Source organism: Vanessa tameamea, chromosome 13 (genome assembly GCF_037043105.1).
Source record: "Vanessa tameamea isolate UH-Manoa-2023 chromosome 13, ilVanTame1 primary haplotype, whole genome shotgun sequence".
Taxonomy (NCBI): Eukaryota; Metazoa; Arthropoda; class Insecta; order Lepidoptera; family Nymphalidae; genus Vanessa; species Vanessa tameamea.
The window spans coordinates 10,055,412-10,077,411 of NC_087321.1; the positions used below are offsets into that span (position 1 = coordinate 10,055,412).

The window sequence follows — 22,000 nt, forward strand, 5'->3', positions numbered from 1 at the left end:
TGACCTTGTTAATCTAGCCCATCAAACCGAAGTGGAGCAATGCAAAGCATTACTGTTTGACGGGCGAATATAAGGTAATAAATTACCACCAAAAAGTACCCAATAATAACAAAACATTATCGATTTTTGTTAACAACTTAAGATCAACACGTAACTTTCTCAACTCGTGTTTACAACACACAAGATGCCAGCTTTTTCACTGAGGAAACGCAGAGTTAAGCTAATATAATTATATAGTTAGGATTCTATAGTAATCATGTTAATATATTTTCTTCAAAAATAAAATAAATATTATGAACGAATTTATTTCAGTCCCGTATTCACAATCAAATACTTAGTATGTGGCCTCTCACAATGCACACGCGCGTATAGGTTCGTCTATTTTATTTTCATAATAAAAGATGTTTGACGAGCACCGAGATGAATTAAGGGGCAGAGAAGCTGGATTTCATAATGATTACGACGATGTTTCACAATTATTTCCATGAAATTACAAAGATTGACTTGAAAATCCTAGAAATTCACGACACGAGTATGGTTATATTAACTCCATATCCAGAATATTATATTATGTAAGTTATATTTATATTATTATCGTTAATAATAAAGAGAGCTTAGAAAAAGCAAAGTATCCCTCGCTAGGGTTACTTGTGAATACGGGGTGTTCACACTACGCTTCAAGTCTGATTGATTTCAGAAAGAAAATTTATTAAGACGGATAAAATATAGTCTAGTAATAAATAAGTAGATTTCGAAAGTAATGCATTTAAGGTGTTACTTATGTAAGCGTAGACGTAGACGTAAAGCGCAAACTGTCATTGGGCGCACTAAAAGTTTGATCAAAGACGGAGATCCGATTGGAATGCCCACACGTATACACTTCATTACGAAAACTAAATTTTTTAAACTGTGTTTTTCCAAAAAAAAAATAGTTTACTTTTTAATATTTCTAAGGACGAAAATGAAATTTCTTACTTTTATAAAAATAGTCTAGTTAAAAACTACCACTCACTAAATTCTAAATTAAGTTAATTATATACGTACAAGATAAAATACAAATCGTTAAGAATCGTTCACACTTGCGCAACTGACCGTGCACGAGTATTACGACTAAATTTGGGTCGATGATCGGAAATATTACAATACTTTATTTCGCGAAACAAACTCCCAAAGGGTTGTTTTCTTGTACACTCATGGTTAATGCGCGTGATCTTCAATAGCCAATTCATTTCTTACGAATGTCTTACATGCCCGATACTTCTCATTTATCTTTAGCGGCGCGTATCGACCAATGAGGTGCGAGTATTTTATTTCCTGGTGGTTCGACTTTGGAATGGGGAATGAACTTTATATTCCTATTGTTAACATTACACACTATGACACAGTTATTAATATGATCATAGCCTTATTATTACTTCTATGATAACTTTTATGAATAATAATAATAAATAAGAGCCTATAAATTTATTGGCTCTTTCGCTGTCCTAAAAGTCAAAAACAGCTCATATTGTAAAATAGTGTGTCTGTTGTTTATACAGGGAACGAGTTAATGCTAACATCAAAGACCTAAAAATATGAAGATCTTAAGTAACCCTTTACTAAGTCCTTTAAAATAGCGACATCAACACTATTGCTACGAAGTTCTTTAAATACCTAGATTACATTAAATTGCTTCACACCCGGCGAGTAAGTTAATATGAAATTAGAATTAATAATAAAAATAAGTAAAACGATATAAATACCAAAAATGGATTGAGAATAAATAATTAGGTGTCTAACAACACGAAAACATTTTACGTACTGAAAATTTAATATATACGTTTAATTAATTTCATAGCAATCCATAAAAAAAAAACTAAACATAAAAAATATGTATGGTATATTTATCTAAACCTAGAATAATATCTTTACAAATACTGTTGGGTCAAGTGACCTCAACTTATAACTACTTCATTGGTACGATAGCGAGACCACACATTTTTAATTTTTTATATTATTGTAATTATTATGACTAATGATTAATATGTTTAAGTTGATTATAATATTAATTATTTTAAAAACACGTCTACTTTACTAATCTCCAGTTTCTGAAACGTCATAAAGTAATAATTTAATTTTTTACTATAATCTGAATTGTAATTGTTCGGTGGCAGCCGATGTCGTAATAGGTGACCAATGAGCGTTCAGTATTTAGTTTGATTTATAAATATGTATTAGATCAACAATTCAGAAACTGGCAATACATCTATTTAATAAAATTTTAGCACTGCCTGACAGACAGCTTAGTCTACAACTCCATAAAATGGGTATGTACAAAGACAGACTTTCTGAAAATGTACTCCCTGAGGACTTTAGAACTTTTTATTACTCATAAAAAACCTTACAGTTCACTTTTACAATGAGCAATAGATATAACTTATATACAAAGATGATTTCAGTGGTAGAATCTGTGGTAGTAATTGTCCACAAAGAACCAAAATTATTATGAAGCTTATATGGAAATTGATACTTAGATTTTTGTTTATATTTAAAAGTCCGAGGTACCTTCCGTTTTTGGAATTTCATGCCCAAAATTGAAAGGTAAAACATAGTAAGAAGTAAAATTATATGTCTTGGCTCAATGACCATTTACGCCGACCACAATAACACTAATTAATAGTGTACTCAACATTATGATGGAAATCTTTGAAAAGTTAAATTAGAAAAAAAAAAACAAAAACCAATAATTGAGATTATTTATCTAATCAGAAGAGAGGCGTCGGCGCACGATTGATGAAAATTATTCGGTTTTAATTGTTTTGCCAGATTCACTTACCAATATACAATAATATACCCATGCAAGTATTTTACGCGATTACTTAATTATATTAAACTAAATTACATACATTATACATGAATATACATGCTCATGTAACACCGAATGAATTTCTTATATATAGACAAATATTAACGATCAACTCCGATCTTTAAGATCTAAGAAGAATTATATAAGTCTCGGAGTTACAGTTACACATACATTTTATGATATTTCTAAATATTACTGGAATAATATTACCACCAAAGACACATTTATTTAGTAGTGATGATAAACGTATTACGATAAAACAACTCAAACGCCACGCGAATGCAAATCGACATTCAATCGCTCATAGCGTAACAAAATAATTAAGTTCAGGTTAAAATACCACCTCGGCTACGTTGATGGTATACTCTTTGCTCTTCAAGAGCTAGTAGATATTTAGAAAGAGACAAATAGCTTTTTTGAACACTCATGCAAAATCTAAATTTATAATTAATAAACCACAATTAAAACACAACAAAAAGAGACAAGGCGCATACATACAAAGTAGGCGCAAATAAATATTCATTACAGTTAAAGTGACTGTTGATTTTACTTCGAATTTTTTGGACGGACCATTGGGGCGTTGGTATTTCAAAGATGATATCACATCTTTACCATTCTTTTAATAAACAAATATACTAAATAAAAATAAACCGGTAAAATGTTAATAACTATAAAATGTTTTTACTAAAATATGACGTATGAACCCTGCGCATGACCTAACTGCCTCGATACCTAATTATGAAAAATAAACTGTACTCAAATTTATTTAAGTTCGGATTTTGCTTATCATCATGCTTTCCCTTGTCCGATTTATTTTAAAAATGCGATATTTGGTTTTTTTGTCAAATTATCATGTGAAAACAAAGTAGACAGAATATATATATAATAAAGACGGAATATATGTAAAATAAAAATAAAGATATTTTTTCCATTGACAAATCTCTGAAAATCTATTCATAGATGTTGTAAATAATCCATAAAATACTATATCGCCATAAAACTTTAATTGTCTTAAAGCGCAAAAGACACAAATATTTCAAGGTCACTTTTAACTATTAAAATAAATTAACGATTGAACGAACTTAAAATTCGATTATGCCATCGTTATTACCGATTAATGATATGGAGTATTTTGCGAAAACATTTGGCCTTGCATTTGCAAATTTTGTTGGTGAAGGTACTGCGGGTAAAACGACTGCTGGTTGTGAAGGGGCTGCTGATTTGGTACCTGATTACCCTGTTGAGGATACCTTTGATACGGGCTGCCATGTCCGCTATAAGGCCTCTTGGAAGGGTAGCGGTGACTTTTATTTACAGCTTCTTGGTTTGCGTAATAACTTTGATTAGAGTAAGGCAGACCTGGCGGTATATTTTGCACCGGAGCTGGAGGAGGACAGGGCGGTCTTGTATTCTGCAAAAAATATATTTAAATATATTAGTTGTATTTCTTTTAATCCTAATGCGGTTTAATTATTCTTACTTGTGCCAAATTTGAACCGTTGGTATTTGCTGTTGGTTGGTTTTGTGCCATGTATAAATTATGATACTGGTCGTAATTGTAACTGTTGCTGGTTTCTGTTGGTGGCTGAGGTTTTTTAGGTTGAGCGACTGCTTCGGTTCGAGGTATTTCAATTTGCTTTTCTGGTGTAGGTTCTTTTTCCGCTCTTGTGATAATTTCTGGGAGTTCAGCTGCAACCTCCTCATTCTCTTCATCGTCTTTTCTTTCCTGTTTCATTGTTTGTAATTGCATATCGATTTCTGCATTTGTTTTTGACGCTACTTGAATATTTGTCTGTTCAGGACGACTGTCAGTGTTTGTTTCTTGGTCGCGTTTTTCAACATTGGAATCATTTTCGCTTATAAACAAGTTGACAATATTATCAAAAATATCTGAAACTTTGCTTAACTTCTCAGTATTGTTACCAATAGTTCCTGCTTTAAATAGCTTACCTATTGTCAAAAATATTTTATTAACGAAAGTCTTATAATTCTGACTAGTATGATATATATCTTTTAAAACATTGTTATCTACAATAGTTCTAGTCATCTCATCGTCTGATACCAAATCGTTCTGATCAATAGTTTTCTGATTATCATGATTTGTAACCTCAGGATTTTTACTTTTATTGCTCATTTTTTCGGATGGAGAAATCTTTTCATTTGATAAAATCATGACATTGGATGTCTTGTTGACGTTAGTAGATTTTGGTGGATGTTTTCCTATAATTATTTTATTATCCTTCTGAGTTAAATCAGGTGGAACACAAACATCAGGTGCCATTGCTTCGTACAGTGTACCTACAATTGGTGTTAATGGTACTAAATTAGGATTTATTTCTGCATTGTTATCTTCGACTTGTTTAGAAAGTTCCTTTTGATTGTTTTTTGTTAAAGTGTCAGGATTAATATGTTCAACGATTAATTTTTCCAAAAATGTTATATCAGTTTGAGTATTTTTATCCACAACTTTTTTTGGTTGAAATCTGTAACAAAGAAAATATAGATATAAATATATATATAAATATAGATATAAATATAGATATAAATATAAATATAGATATGAATATAGATATGAATATAAATATAGATATGAATATAGATATGAATATAAATATAGATATGAATATAGATATGAATATAGATATGAATATAGATATGAATATAGATATGAATATAGATATGAATATATATATATGAATATAGATATGAATATAGATATGAATATAGATATGAATATAGATATGAATATAGATATGAATATAGATATGAATATAGATATGAATATAGATATGAATATAGATATGAATATAGATATGAATATAGATATGAATATAGATATGAATATAGATATGAATATAGATATAAATATAGATATGAATATAGATATGAATATAAATATAGATATGAATATAGATATGAATATAGATATGAATATAAATATAGATATGAATATAGATATGAATATAGATATGAATATAGATATGAATATAGATATGAATATAGATATGAATATAGATATGAATATAGATATAAATATAGATATGAATATAGATATGAATATAGATATGAATATAGATATGAATATAGATATGAATATAGATATAAATATAGATATGAATATAGATATGAATATAGATATGAATATAGATATAAATATAGATATGAATATAGATATGAATATAGATATGAATATAGATATAAATATAGATATGAATATAGATATAAATATAGATATGAATATAGATATGAATATAGATATAAATATAGATATGAATATAGATATGAATATAGATATGAATATAGATATGAATATAGATATGAATATAGATATAAATATAGATATGAATATAGATATGAATATAAATATAGATATGAATATAGATATGAATATAGATATGAATATAGATATGAATATAGATATGAATATAGATATGAATATAGATATAAATATAGATATGAATATAGATATGAATATAGATATGAATATAGATATGAATATAGATATAAATATAGATATGAATATAGATATGAATATAGATATGAATATAGATATAAATATAGATATGAATATAGATATAAATATAGATATGAATATAGATATGAATATAGATATAAATATAGATATGAATATAGATATGAATATAGATATGAATATAGATATAAATATAGATATGAATATAGATATGAATATAAATATAGATATGAATATAGATATGAATATAGATATGAATATAGATATGAATATAGATATGAATATAGATATGAATATAGATATAAATATAGATATGAATATAGATATGAATATAGATATGAATATAGATATAAATATAGATATGAATATAGATATAAATATAGATATGAATATAGATATGAATATAGATATAAATATAGATATAAATATACACTGTCAAGTGGTTGTCTACTCGCCCAACAATGACACAAATTAATTTTATTTTTTATCAACAACGCTTACATTTTAACATGAATTTTGATGTGACGATTATAACTTTGGCCAACTAGCCGACTAGCCTATTAGCAGTTATTCTTTGCCGAATAGTCGCCGACTATGAATGTGGCCTATGACTAGTCGGAAATTCTTGGCATGGCATGGCAGGCTTGGATTTATTTAAAAATAAATCTTTTATTAAAACGTTATCATTTCAAAATAGACATCTTTCAAAATTAATATAAATTTGTAGCTTAAACAATAATCCAAAACAAACTCTTTATTCTTAATATTACTAAAATATAATAAATTTTTAATCAAAAAAAAAATCGTGTTTTTGGTATATAATATAATATTATTTAAACATAAGAATTCTTAATAAAGTTCCTAAATTGAAATTAATTTAAAAAATAAATAGATTTTTTATTGTGAAGATAATAGAAACGAAATAAAATATAATAAAGGTAACTCACATATTAAAAGGAATAGATATAGGTAAGGAAGATCGAGGGGCCATATCCTGCTTGGCTTCTGTCACGATTTCAATTAAACTATCGTATAATTTGCTCCAACTTTTTAATTTCTTTTCAATTCTGATAATTCTTTTGTATGATTTTGATTTCCTGTCCATAATTAATTTGTTCGCTAGCGATGTTACGCCGTTCACGTAAACGAAGTTTTAGAAAACTCAAAACTAAATCAATTGCCGACAGATACAGTTTAACTGATAAGCACTTTGACAAAAAACAACACGCGTTATGTTCTATCTCTTTTATTTATATATATCTGTCTCTTACTAATATATACTCAAATGCAGTTCCAACTTACGACTCAAAGTTTTCTTCAACGAACGTGCGATCAGTTAGAAGAGTAACTCCCGACTGCAGCAATTACGTCAAGCCCGGGAAATCAGACTTGAAGGCGGGTCCATCCCCAGTGCATTTTCCGGACCAATTAGGGGCGGATGCGCGCGCATCTGACGCTAGACTTTTCGCGCTCTTTTTACGATGTAATATCACTTACTCCGAGAGCTGTAAACTTTTAATTTAAAATAATAATTATATTAATTTCGTGATAGAGACTCGTAGTAGTATAATTTTATATAGGAAATTATCGGTTAGATTTCGAATAGATTTGCCAGATTTTTTTTTTAAATTAAATAACAGTTTTTATTTATTTTTGGGTTTTAATTAGATACCAGAATAAAAGTGATTTGACAAAAATATTCTTTTGACCATGAACTGTTCCTTAAACTAGCCTGAATTTAAATAGCCCAATATAATATCTATTAAAATAAATTATCCAACATACTAAAATTCAAAGGGTACAAATTATTGTAAGTGTTATGAAAATTAATGAGCGATAATTTGTTAGTAAATTTTAGCGTTAATCAAAAGTCACTAACTCCTAGAATATAATATTATGATTGATTATAAACACCAATGCACTGGGCAATTCCGACCAATGGCAAGAACATACGTGGAATTCCATTTTCATTTATTTTTAGACTACGAATCAAACTAATTGCGTTGCGTTCAATATTACACTCCCATATACATAATATTTATAAATAAGTCTATTGTATTACAGTTCCATTTTAATTAATGTTGGGTTTATATTTCAGTACATAAATAATAAAATAAAATATATATTACGCGTAATTATATTGATTTGTAATGATTATCCTAGTATTATGTATTTTTTGTTATAATTAGTATATCGGTTAACGGGAAAATTATCCTTAACCTCTAAGAGTTTTAGTTTTTTTTTAGTATTTTTTTTTTATTCAATAGTAAATGTACCACGACGGGGTTAAACCTCCATTCGTTTAGAGGAGAAGGCTTGGTTTTTATTTCGCCAGGTTGTATAATATACAAGTATTTTATCACTTATAAGTATATACCCTAACTCGCATTGTGGATGATTTACAAGCTTTGTTATTAAACCAACTTTGAAAAAAAAAACAATCCCATGGAAGTTCTTCATTTAAAAAATTAAAAGCAAGTATACTATCATGACTACGCAAAACCAACGATGACTCTCGCGAAGATTCTTGCGCCGAATCTTCTAAGCGGGCTTCGAACGCATTCTTTTTGTCGAAGAAACTTCTTACATCGTTATCTATCACAACAGAAAAAACTAGTAAACTAATATAGGTGAACATGCAGCGGATAAGGTTTTTAGTTTATAATATTCGATATCATTATATTTGTAGCAAGCTGCGCTTCGAAGTTTCGCCCGCTTCAAATTAAGACCATTTAGGTGTAACCTGGGTCCACTATTAAATCCCGTGTGTCATTTCGGACACCATGGACTCATCTGTCGCAAAAGCGCTGGCCATGTATATCGCCATGGAGTATTTAATGACATCATATACCTTCGTGCTTTAGCCACAGCATCGATTCCTGCAATTTAGTTTTAAAATTGCAGGATCTATTTATACAGAGATGATAGCAAGGAACTGATGGCATAACAGTAGTGCCATGGTGGATGGGATGTGACCGTGTATGGGATGCAACTTGCGTAGACACGCTAGCAGTCATATCATAACGAGAGCACGTCCCGTATAGCTATTTCTGTCATTGAAGCTGCACAAATAGTCACACTTTTATCCAACGAGTATGCATTTGCAGGGCTGGATTTTGAAACGTTAGGTCCGTCGCCGTCAGATACTAAAAAAAAATATAAAAAACTATTCGACACTTCTAGTGACCCTTGAGCTGGCGATACTTTCACTCAAAGACTGAGGCTTGCGGTTCACAGCGGTAATAGTGCCTTGTGTACATTGTCACCGGACAATCCTTTAGATGGTCTGTTTTTTTTCATAATTTATATCATGTCTGCATGTATTTTTTTTTATGGAATAGGTTGGTGTATGAGCATATGGGCCACCTGATGGTAAGTGGTCACCACCGCCCATAGACAATGACGCTGTAAGAAATATTAACCATTCCTTATATCGCCAATCCGCCACCAAACTTGGGAGCTAAGATGTTATGTCCCTTGTGCCTGTAGTTACACTGGCTCATCACCATTCAAACCGGAACACAACTACTGAGTACTCTTGGTTGACGGTAGAATTTCTGATGAGTGGGCGGTATCTACCCAGACGGGCTTGCTCAAAGCCCTACCACCAAAAAATTTTAATTAATTTAATTTAGTTTATTATTATTTCTTTTGCATTTGCTATCCGCACATTGATGATATTATTTCTAAGTCTCTTGATAATCTCCGAATATGTAAAAAATTAATGAATATGCTTTTTTTAAAATAATTCCAACAACCGTCTGAAAAAAGTGATGTTAAGTGCACTTAGACATTGGCACCGTTAGAAATTTTCACCATAGACCAAAAAACCTTCAACCTTCTTCACCTTCAAACCGAAACGCAACAATAAGTATTGCTGCTTACCGGTTGAATATATGATGAGTTTGTAGTACATTTATTTTTGTAATTTACCTTAAATCATAGCTCTGAAACCTGTGACATATATTTCAAACTAACACGTTCCCTAATCAACATCCCTGTTGGATAAAAATTCATCAGATTACTTTGACGCCGGCAAAAATCGGTAAAGCGCTGACGTAACTCGCTCAGTCGCTACTCTATTCATAAAATAATTATTATGAAACCGTTTTCGTTTGGACATTTTTAAATTAAACGTTTATTTGTCCGCAGACGTTTGCGTCGGTGTCATATTTTTTTTTTTTTTTAATTATACACTTTATAGTCGTTTTAGTCTTAGTTAGATGAATGTAATTAATTTTAAATTTGTGTTTCTGTTTATAATAACATGACTGCAATACTGTTTTATAAATATCTTAATAAGTAATATTAATTTTAAATCTTCATAATATAGCCGCAAATTCCGCCGACGCTAAGGGAGATTCGTTGAAAGTCGCAATCCTCGCTTTAATTCCTCGATCAGCTCAACGGACTGTGTTGTCTCCGTTTTTATTTCATCTGTATCAGAACAAAAAAGTACTAAATATTGCTGCTTAACGGTAGTATATATTATTATGTGTGTGGTACCCAGCGGGCTTGCACAAAGCCCTGCCCCTATTAAGTGAATATTACAAAAACTTAATAGAGTTATATTTATAAATAGTACAATCCACTAGACTAATACTCAAACTACTTAAAACTCAATGATAATATAGAACATCTGAATTATGTTACCTTATAACATGCTCAGTCACAATATGTGTGTGTATGTGTATTTGGAAACTCACACGTTTAATTTTTTTTTTATTAAGAAGGTTTTACTGTCTACCTCAATTAGTCAATTGCCCATAACGACGGATTCGAACCTGTTAAGTAGTCTATTAATTATTCCTTATACCGAAAATTCGACGTGTACAATGATAAATAAGGTGTGATTTCAAGGCTCACTCACTGTAACCGTAAGACAGCATTACGAAGCTATTGCAGCTTATAAATATAAAATACTAAAGTATATTTATTAATAATTAAATTATGTAAATAATATATTAATATTCAATAAAGATATCTCCAGGAAAAATCAGTTTCATGTTAAAGGGGTGAGTGAGAACCAGTTATCGGCCTCGTGGTATGTTCGATTACATGTTATTGGTATAAAGGATATGTCCCTCTTTGAGATAATCTTAAATTCAGTTCAGTGACTTAGCCGTGAAAACAGACAGACGAAGTTACTTTCGCATTTATAATATTAGTACAGATTATATTTTTGTTCTTGTTGTTGATTCAAGTACAAGTGGAACAGTTTATTTGATGAAACCTAGAGTAATTTCCAATGAGATGATTGATAAAGACTTATATATTCATATAAAAGAAGCCTCAACCTCAATATAAGACGATAAAAGATGAAAAGTTAAATTATAAAGTTGAAAAGGCGGCCTTATCATTTAAAGTGATATCTTCCAAGAAACCTCTATCCAGACAGGGCAATAAACGGGCTTAGTGTGCATTTGCAATTAACTGAGCTAACAAAATAACTTAAAAATAAGATGTAATATACAATATATTCGAATACAAAGCCTAATATACATAAATACATACACATACATAAATATATATATACAGAAATTATACATACATAAATACAAAAAAAAAACATTAACCTCGAATTGACATGACATAATTGATTCGTGAAAAATTGTATTTTGAATGTCGGTTTTATCGAAAGTAAGATCTATATAAATAATAAAGTAGTATCATTACATAGCACCTACAAAACAAAGTCGCATACCGCTGTCTGTCTATTGGATTTTGTTGCGGTTTAAAGAGATAGATTGATTCAAGAGGAAGGTTTATATGTATAATACATGCACAATATAGTAGAGAAACACTGATAATTTTAACACTGAAAATTTGCGCTTACATTGCAAACGCTGGCTGAATCCTACAAGATAGATCAATATAATGTCCTACAATATTGTACACCATAAAAAGGTCTACAAAAAAGCTTTGGTATATGTCTAACTCTTAGGGATAACCCACAATAACCATTTTGTATCCTTTACCTTTTGCGAAGAATTATTTTAAGCAATACAGCATTGATCCTTAGCCAATTAAGTACCCTAAATACATTGTGTATTTAATATACTTAGATCAATATGGCCGTTTAGAGCATGTAATTTAAATGTAAATTTTCGAAGATATTACATATTTAAAACTCAGGGACATAGCGGTTTGTATTGCCTAATGACAAAAAGCTATGAACTTTGTATATAATAACATTCTGTGGTATAATTAGTATCAGTATTGCACCCGTGCAAAGCCGGGGCGGGTCGCTAGTAATCATAACAGACCTATTGATCGCATTAATATATGCAAATCGCATGAGATATTTAAATCGAAGTTTTGTATATCTTTACCTCTATGGAATATAATATCCGTCTGTATCCTTCGATCGAATGCTACCCACGTGACTTATTGTATAAAAAAAGCAATTCCATACGTTTTGGTTACTTGCATGAAATATCGATATTATATAAAAGCTTTATCTCGGCTCAAATGTCAGAGGTGTTCCAATTTCATAACTGTTCCACGTTTTTGCAAATCAATAAATTGTATGCTTCTATGTTGAATGAATACTTCGCCTTCGACTAAATAAACATTGATATAAGTTATTTTATTAAGACTTAACAACAGCAGCGAAGTCGATTCTATAGAAACTCGATACTAAGATTCAAACTCTTCCATCTTGAATTTTATCTTTCTATTGTGTAATAAATTTCCAAGTTTCCAGTTGTTTATTTAAAAAATTTCAAGATAGATAAAGCTGGCAATAGTGCCATATGCTAGTCAATAATCATCTTAAATAGTGTTTATTAAAATGAAACTTAGCCGAATACAGAACAATATTTAATTAAGTACAAGCAATTAGCGTCGTAATTAACAATAGCTGAAAAGATAAATAAAATTGATAGTATATGTACGTGCCAACCGGCCGCTGTCCATAATAATAGGGTAAATACCTAGAATTTTTTAGAAATTTTACTAACAATTATTGAAAATCATAATAACATAATAAAGGAATTCTCCATTTGAGGAGACGGTTCTGGAGCTTATTCATACAAGCGACTCCAATGCGAATTGGTTATTGGTTACAAATGTGCCCGGGTTTAGAACCCACAATTTTAGTAGGATTATGATTTACTCGTTCTGGCCACTAGCAGCATACCTAGATAGCAGTAGTTTTAATTACCTATTTTCAGTGAGTTTAGTAAAAGATAATGTTATACTGGTTAATATAATACGTGCATAAATTTACATATTTTATTAAATAGACGTCAATTTTAAAATTGAACCTTTTTTTAATTACTGGCATTAAAAAAAAAACAAAATTGGTAATCGTCTGACCGGTTCATGATAACCTAAAGTTCTTCTATGTGGATTAAAACTACTGCGCGACCTACACTCGCAGTTCCCTTTGAGAATATGTAGTGACCGTGACCGTGACGGGGTGTTACCGTGGTGTTACCCTTATGAGAGATTCTCCCTACCTGTCTCAATACGGAAATTGTTTAAGTCCATTGTTATTACGAGGGCTGCATTTTATGTTGTGTCGTTTGGAATAAGTATAGACAATCTAATAGATTACCATTTATTGTTTTTCAAAGAATTCTTCGCGATATTTAATACACTTTTGCATGCACTCAAATCATGCAAAGACATGGTGCTGCATCACCAAACACAGAAGTGATCTCCTCAAAGCACTGAAGTTGCGATAATCACCTTTGAAAGTTGTAGAAAATTAATATTATAATATTTCCATTTTTACAACCGACTTGTCGCCTTTGAATATACTATATAATAAAACTATTCGACCAAGCTGAAAACATTCTTTTGTTTTCAAATTCTAAACTCAAATAGATACGACTTAAAAGGCAACCCATGTATTACTAATATGTGATTTTAAAACATCGTAATCTGTCGGTATTAAAAGCCTTTAAATTTATTGCTGATTTAAAATTATCAGAGCTCTGATAAAATGTTACAAATTTAAAAAAAAGCTTAAAAAATAATAACATGCATGTCAATTATATCATATTAAACGACCAGTCAACTCTTCATATGACGAGAAGATTTGGAGCTAGTTCCACCGCGCAGCTAATACGAAAGATTTTCATGCGACACTTGCAAGTCCTCATGACTTTTTTCTTCACCGCTCAGCACGTATAACATAAACACACAACACACGAACAAATGAAGTATATCAGAGTTGCTTGCCCAAATTTGAACTCACTAATTTATTAAGGGCGCATTGAAAGATTTTAAATCAATGTTTTCTAATGTATATGCGCATTAAGAGATCCATTTGCCTAACTGAATTAATAACTATTACTCGCTATATTCAATTAAGTTCTACGTATGGGAATAATCAATAAGTGTGCAAATTTTCGTTGAGGGTCGAGTGTATCGTTGTGGAATTAATTGATTTTTTAATTATTATCCATCTGCCGTAGGGCGTCTATTAAAAATTCTTTCAGTTATATAGCAAAACGCTAAATAAAATTTCGCATGTTAAAATTTTATCGCAATATTTCATAAACGTAACTCAAATATGTAATGAATATAATTATGCACAGTTTGATTAAATTATAAAATTTTAATAGTAGAAAATATTTCGCAAAAACATTTTCTGTATTCTTTTTATTTGCTGGGGCAATCATTTTGTGGTAAAATATATGATTTATTTATTTATTATAATTATAACGTATGATGAATTTAAATGAGTTAAATATTACTAGAATACGCTAAACAAATAAGCCTAAAACTCAAAATCTTGTCTCGTTCAAACTCTTCCACTTATGAATTATGAGGGTTAGTGTCATCGAAGGGAGGCTATAAAACATAAGTAATGTATGTATTACAAATGCGAAAGTTACTCTGCCTATCTGAATTTGATGAAATTTGATATGAAGCAAGTTTGAACTCGAGTTTGACAATCCCTAAAAACGCGAACGAAGTGGCGAGCGTCAGCTAGTTCAACCACTTGATTCGAAACTGATAAAATTATCAGTTTCGAGCTTGAATCAAGTGGTTTTCCACAATTTATATTTTATATTTTCATTTTTATTATATTTTCCACAATAACGAAAGCATTCTACTTGCTGATTGGGCATACCGATTCTCCTTCTCATTCCAATGACCAACTTATATTGCATAGAATTCGATTTCAGAAATGTGAATCATGATTTAAGGAAGCTTTGATATTAAGTGAAGGTGTACCTATTAAAAATGAGTACCTAAGTAATTTAATTGTCATATTTTACGATAGCAGCATAGCTCATTTTGATTTCGTCCTGCATTCGAATTTGTACAAAAACTTAATCTGCAAGACTATCCTCCTTAAATACTACTTGTCATCTAAAATCAAAGTGGCAACCGATATCTAAGGCGATGCTCAAATAATTTTATTAATTACTAGATTGTGCCCGGGACTCCCTTCGCGTGACTTTAAGCCTCAAAACTAGGGGTATATGTATCTTTGCGTCTGTCGTGGCATTGTAGTTCTCTAATGTATGAAGAGATTGTGATTTTTTTTTATAGATGATTTATTTGAGTGTATTTTCATCGATAAAAATCAAACCACAAACAACCGAACGTCTTAAATTTATAATTTAATATTGTAATATTAAAAAGTTTTGATGTATTTATCTAACTGCGCAATGTGGCACTCAATTGGTTGTTTTGTACTTAATATTTCACTAATATAAGGCGAATATTCATTAATTGATTTTACTTATGTATTCAGAGATGACTACAAAAAGAAAGATAGAAACCTTTGTCAGATTTCAGAAAATAAAGCATTGTCCTTTGTTCTGGATCTACTTCTACAATACCAATTCAATGGAAGTTATTGGTTGTACAACGGAGTTCGGAAACCAACAGGATTGAATTTTTTGTTATATCATAAACGTAAGTGTATTTTCAAATCGGTCAGTCATGTTTAGCGGTCCATCCGATTTCTTATACCTCTGCTATATTATGCACTACAGACAATTATTGACTAATTTGTTTTTAAATATACAACAACAATATCTCACTTAACTATTTATATCCCCTTTATTTTTACTTCCAAGTTCCGATAACAACATTGGCGACACAAAAAACGTCATTTTTTCAGTAAAGATTAATGAGAATATGTAACATCTTTGTTTAGAGCAGTATGCCAGAGGATATGTTATATCCGGCAGATTAAATCACAAGGAGGTATATACCCTAAAAATGTAATCAGGTATGTATTAAGCCTTTCTGAATGGTTATAACTATCTATTATACTAAATATTAATATATGAAATATGCGATTTTTTTAAGGTAAACAATATTTTATTCCCTACATAATAGTAGCAAATATGAAACATAATCCGAATTTAATTGGTGCAACTGAATGGGCGTTGGTACGGGTGCGCTCGTCGATAGCTATTCAAGTAAATGCCTTGATTGCTATAATACCTACAAACGATACTTACGCGTCTGAACCGTAATATTGCAGGCAATTTATTTTATGAAAATTTAACAACGGTATCTATAAAATATTATAACCATATTCATTCTTTATTGTTTATCCAACAGTAGGAAATAGATATATTTTAATTTTATGCATATAAACATACATCATATCGTCGTTGCGACTGCAAAAGTCGCTGTGTGTTTTTTTCTTATTTTTAAATTTGTATGCCGTTTTAATCGTTATTTCAATTTATGTAGCTTTCGATGTATGAACGTCGCATAGCTAAATTTTAAATTATTGAAATTATCACACAATTGTTTTTACAGTACGTGCATATTGAAATAACGATTAAAACGGCATAACAATCTAAAAATAAGAAAACACACATAGCGACTTTTGCAGGCGCAACGAGGATATTTTAATGTTGTTTTCCGCTTAAAATATTGAGGCTGTGTAATTGTAATAATAGTAAAAATAGTTGCGGAGAAAAAAGTATTTATTACAATATACATTATATATACATATAGACAATATATATATACATCACTGAATTGTTAATCAAATGATTGATATTCATTTATATAAATAGTAGGGATGGGCCGAAATTCGTTTGACATTTGATTTAACCGAATTTCGGGAGCTTGAACCGAACTTCGACATGACGTACCTGCTTGCTCTATTTAAATTAATGGATATCATACTATTTATATAACGTAACTGTGAAATAAAAGTAGGCTTTTATATACTTCTTCATGTTCATTTATTTTAGTAAGATTATTCCTATAAGATTTCCTATAGGTACTATAAGATTTACTTGTGTAGATAAACAAGTAATTTGATGTGAATAATTTTATCTATTAAAATTTTCAAACTAAGTAAAATGAATACTTAATCTCGCGACAATTTTTTGTATCATATAAATTGTGTCAAATGTGTGATAACGTTATAAGCTAACAGTAAGTTTTAGTGTAAAAGTTTATTTTTTCTTTTTAGCGCATTTAAATGAAAGCTTGTTTTTAAAAAGGATTTATACTTTTAAATTATTTATTCGAAATACAAACGAATGATCTTTTTGTAAGGATAGCTATTATATTCTATAAATGAGCAAAACAATTGCATTAAACTTTTATTTAGTAGTAAACCTTAATACAGTTAGTATAAAATATATATATTTTTTTTTTTTCATAAAAAGGATTGAAAAATTAAAACTAAAATTACGCAAATATATTTTTTATTAAATCCTTTAAAACCCTTAAAGATTAATTTCAGGCTCATAAAAAAGATGCAAACAAAATGTTCTCACTTTTTTTTATGCTTGTGACTCAATTTGACTAAAAATAATTATTATAATAAATCAATGATAACAAGTTATCTTGGAAGGAGAAAGTACTGAAAATAGAATTATTGTGAGTATCAACAATATCCACACAGTTTTAAAATTGGTTACTTAACTATTTTTTTTTTTTTTTACAATAATTTTATTGATTGAGAGCCATTTGATTTTAAAAAAATTAAATGCAAATTATTTACATATAAAATTACTTGTATTGTAACAATAATATATCAATCTCTTATTATTATAAAATTATAAACATGTTAAAATTTATTTATTATTTATATTCTTATGTATATATATTTATGTATTTATATTCTTATGTTCTATAGCTTAGCCGCTGATTTGGCTTGTTTGTTAACAATTTTATTCAAAATAACATGTGCTTCATCATAGTGAGGGTTGAAATACTCTTGAACCTTCTTAGACCATTTAGAAATACCCTCAAAATGATCTGCCGGATTGTAGCCAGCCATTCCTAAAGCAATAAATATTGATTAAAACAATTCATATTGTCGAAGTTAAAGTTAATATGGTGAATTAAATTAAAAAAATATATATGAAAAATAAAGAAATATGTAACTGTAGATCAAATATTTGGATAGCAATTTTGTCAAATAAAAATCTACACTAAGTTTTAAAAAATAACAAGCAAATTAAGTGAAAACTGGACTTAAAACAGAACTTATTTATTTAAAGCTCATTGTTATATTCAATTGTTATTTGCTAGTTGATATTATAAATATTGTATCTACAGGTATTTGTTTGAAAATTTTATTTATAAGAATATCACTACCAAAGCTCAAATTAAATAAGATGTTAGTTGTTTCAGTTTTTAAAGACTTGTGTGTTAAGTGTTATTGTATTGCTGTGTATTATTTGGAAATAATCATGAAACAAATTACTTGGTTGCTCTATTTCACAGACTGCCAGCAGATCTGCCACTGTGATAGAATCGCCAGCTATATATTCAGTCCCATTATTCAGCCAATGTGTTTCAAACTTCTCCAATGCTGACTCCATCCTGTGCGTGTAACCCTCAAGTGTTTTTGCATCATATTTTGTACCAAACAAAATTGGATTCATATACTAAAAATGTTAGGAATAACTAAAACGAGTATCATAGAGATTTAAGCAGAAGTCCTACCTCTTTCTCATCTGTTTCACTGCCATGTACACTTTACAAATGACAGTAATGTTAGCCAGTTAATATAAGATAGCATAAATATATGATTCCAAAAATTATTTTATAATAATATACAATTAATTCTTCGATCGTTTTATAAAGTTTATATTTAGATTACCTTTGTTCTAAAATACATAGCACAGTGAAGTCTCAATTCAATATGTTGCCATTCCAAGAACTCGTCAACGCGAGCTTGCAATTTACTTTCTTTTGGGTATAAACTCTCTGGTATCAAATTTTCTCGAGCTAAATATTTAATAATTGCCACACTGAAAATATAATATCAAATAAATGCCATAATAATATGTAGGTGACTACTATCAATAACATTAACATTACATACAAAATTAAAATGATTATTATAGTATTCGTTCATAACTAAATTCAGATCAACAAATATTTTTAGATTGAAATATAGTTATCAATAACTGTTTGTTTTTCAATGAATGATTAAGTTTTCATAGTATGTATTATATCATTATGTTAATATATAAATTAGCACATAGTTTACATAGAAAATGGTAATCATACCTTTCACTCAATATAAACCCATCATGATCAATTACAGGTACTTTCTGAAATCTATTAATTGCTGTATATTCTTCTGAAAAATGTTCTCCTAAAAAATTAATTGATTTACATAACTGTAGTTATACAAATAAAAAATGCTGGAATATAATATATAATTATAATATATAAATATAATATATAATTTCACATTCAAACATTCACAACAATAAATTAATTATTTATCATGACGATTTAAAACAGTAATTCTTTAGATTATCTAATGAAAATAAAATAAATTTAAATGATGATTACTATTGCTATGGCCAACTGTGTAGATATTTATTATTTAGTTCTTATATTGTAGTGTGTTTACAAGTATAGGTGTATTCTCATAATCCGATGGGACTACAATGTGGCACAACAAGACAAGGTCCAAGACCTGGCTTTACGTGCTTTTAGTGTTAACTTCGTAACTGGAAAAACTTGGAAAGCCTGACTTTTTTTGTTCAGAACTTGCTGTCTTAATCGCCTCCCTCTAGCATATATAGTATATATGTATTATTATTATTATTTTAGATTTACCTTTGGTCAAATTAAGTACTTTTGGTTCAAAATTGCACTTTGCAGTTTTAAGCAATATATACAAGGCTCTTGATGGTTGAGACATTAAATTATAATATAGTTTAAGTGACATTTTAATTTCTATTCTGCTTTCCAAGTAAAATTTTTGTTTGTTTACAACCTAGTCGACATTACTCCTAGTCTGAAACTAATAAGTCCAAAGTTCAATTATAATTATTATATACTGAGACTTAAGTATATCAATTTTCTACAGAAGATCTGTCCGACATAATTATAGTATGTAATTTAAAAAAGTTTTGAAATGCTTGTTTATTAACCTTGCCTTAACAAAATTTAGACTAGGTTCCAAATTAATAAATGATTATCTTTAATATTTTTTACTTTTCAAATTTGAGTTACTACGCACTACCAAAGAGTTTACAAAATACAAATAATCTATGGATTAGTGTTGCATATCGATAGTCCACTATCGATAGTATTGTCACGTGTCAATACTATGGATAGTATCGATACTATCGATAGCTTCATATGAGCAATACTATTGATACTATCGATAGTTTTGCAAAAACCATTACTTTTAACCTAAACTATCGATAGTATCGATAGTTTTGTGATATCGATAGCCAGTAATTTCCGATAGTATTACTTTCTCAAGATAAGTAATTTAGTAGGCCAACTATAGTGTATATTTAAATAAATGAAATTAACTTTACCACAATATTTGTTTTTAGAATTAAGACATTTTGTGCGGAATAAGGAATAATGAAAAATTTAAATGTGAAAAATTTTGTCAATATTTTTTGTGTTTGATTTATGAATAAACATTATAAATACTCATAATATTAAAAAAAAACTTTTAGGAGGACGGTGGCATTATAATGAAAATTTTTGTATTAATCTTGAGTGTAGCGATTAGAATACATTAAGAATACATTACTTACATTAAATAAATAATACTATAAAAAAATCGCTAGCTATCGATAGTCTAAAACTATCGATAGTCTAAAACTATCGATACTATCGATAGTAGCAATAGTATAGCTACTACCAATAGTATTGCTTACAGAGAGGTGCCGATACTATCGATAGTATTGCTCACGGAGAGCTATCGATACTATCGATAGTACTATCGATATTCTGAATAGTTTTCGAGGTCAACTATCGACAGTCTGCAACGCTGCTATGGATTAAATGGTAGAACACGTATCAAACATTTTGTATTTTGACAGAATTCGAAATATAAATGACCATCTATAGTGATTGATATCGATTATCGATATTACTATCGTCGATCATTTGTATGGTTCGAGATGAAACTTGTGAAATAAGTTATGTGGTAATTAAAGATATTAGAGTATTTGCCTATTGTTACAAAAGTAACTACTGTTAAAAGTAAAGTAGCAGCCTTAAAATTCCACAACCCCTTCTCTACAGGATCATGGTTAAAATCACTCATCACTACTTCACTGCGTTCTGTAGATATACCGTAGGTCAAATTTTATTCGACACATATAGTGTTGTTTCTGAGAACATCGTGAGATGTTAAAATTCACTTACAAAAAAGTTGCAAAATAAAAAAAAATCATGTTCTTGAATATCCGAGAAAAAATATTTATATTATCAAACGTAACATTTACAATTATTTAATTAAAAAC

At 29.4% G+C, this 22,000-nt stretch overlaps 2 protein-coding genes across 2 annotated transcripts; both read right to left on the minus strand.

Annotated features, from left to right (window-relative positions):
- Nucleotides 1–3,852: 3,852 nt before the first annotated feature.
- Nucleotides 3,853–5,322, minus strand: LOC135193604 (uncharacterized). The gene is made up of 2 exons (XM_064216762.1): nucleotides 4,326–5,322; nucleotides 3,853–4,256 (listed from the first exon to the last, which is right to left on the minus strand). The coding sequence occupies exons 1-2, from the start codon at nucleotides 5,124–5,126 to the stop codon at nucleotides 3,960–3,962; spliced, it is 1,098 nt and encodes a 365-aa protein (XP_064072832.1). The 5' UTR covers nucleotides 5,127–5,322; the 3' UTR covers nucleotides 3,853–3,959.
- Nucleotides 5,323–18,387: 13,065 nt separating this feature from the next.
- Nucleotides 18,388–20,628, minus strand: LOC113393747 (glutathione S-transferase theta-1-like). The gene is made up of 5 exons (XM_026630790.2): nucleotides 20,346–20,628; nucleotides 19,785–19,872; nucleotides 19,372–19,522; nucleotides 18,973–19,156; nucleotides 18,388–18,545 (listed from the first exon to the last, which is right to left on the minus strand). Exons 1-5 carry the CDS (start codon nucleotides 20,455–20,457, stop codon nucleotides 18,394–18,396), a joined length of 687 nt encoding a protein of 228 aa, XP_026486575.2. The 5' UTR covers nucleotides 20,458–20,628; the 3' UTR covers nucleotides 18,388–18,393.
- Between the last annotated feature and the right edge of the window lie 1,372 nt (nucleotides 20,629–22,000).

What these genes read in the sequence shown, in the direction of transcription:
- LOC135193604 (XM_064216762.1), bottom strand. Translation starts at nt 5,126, where the DNA reads ATGGCACCTGATGTTTGTGTTCCACCTGATTTAACTCAGAAGGATAAT. An exon ending in ACGGTTCAAATTTGGCACAA is followed by an intron (nt 4,257 to 4,325) that starts GTAAGAATAATT and finishes TATTTTTTGCAG; the next exon opens with AATACAAGACCGCCCTGTCC.
- LOC113393747 (XM_026630790.2), bottom strand. Translation starts at nt 20,457, where the DNA reads ATGTCACTTAAACTATATTATAATTTAATGTCTCAACCATCAAGAGCC. An exon ending in GGGTTTATATTGAGTGAAAG is followed by an intron (nt 19,523 to 19,784) that starts GTATGATTACCA and finishes TTATATTTTCAG; the next exon opens with TGTGGCAATTATTAAATATT. An exon ending in CTATGTATTTTAGAACAAAG is followed by an intron (nt 19,157 to 19,371) that starts GTAATCTAAATA and finishes TAACATTTTTAG; the next exon opens with TATATGAATCCAATTTTGTT.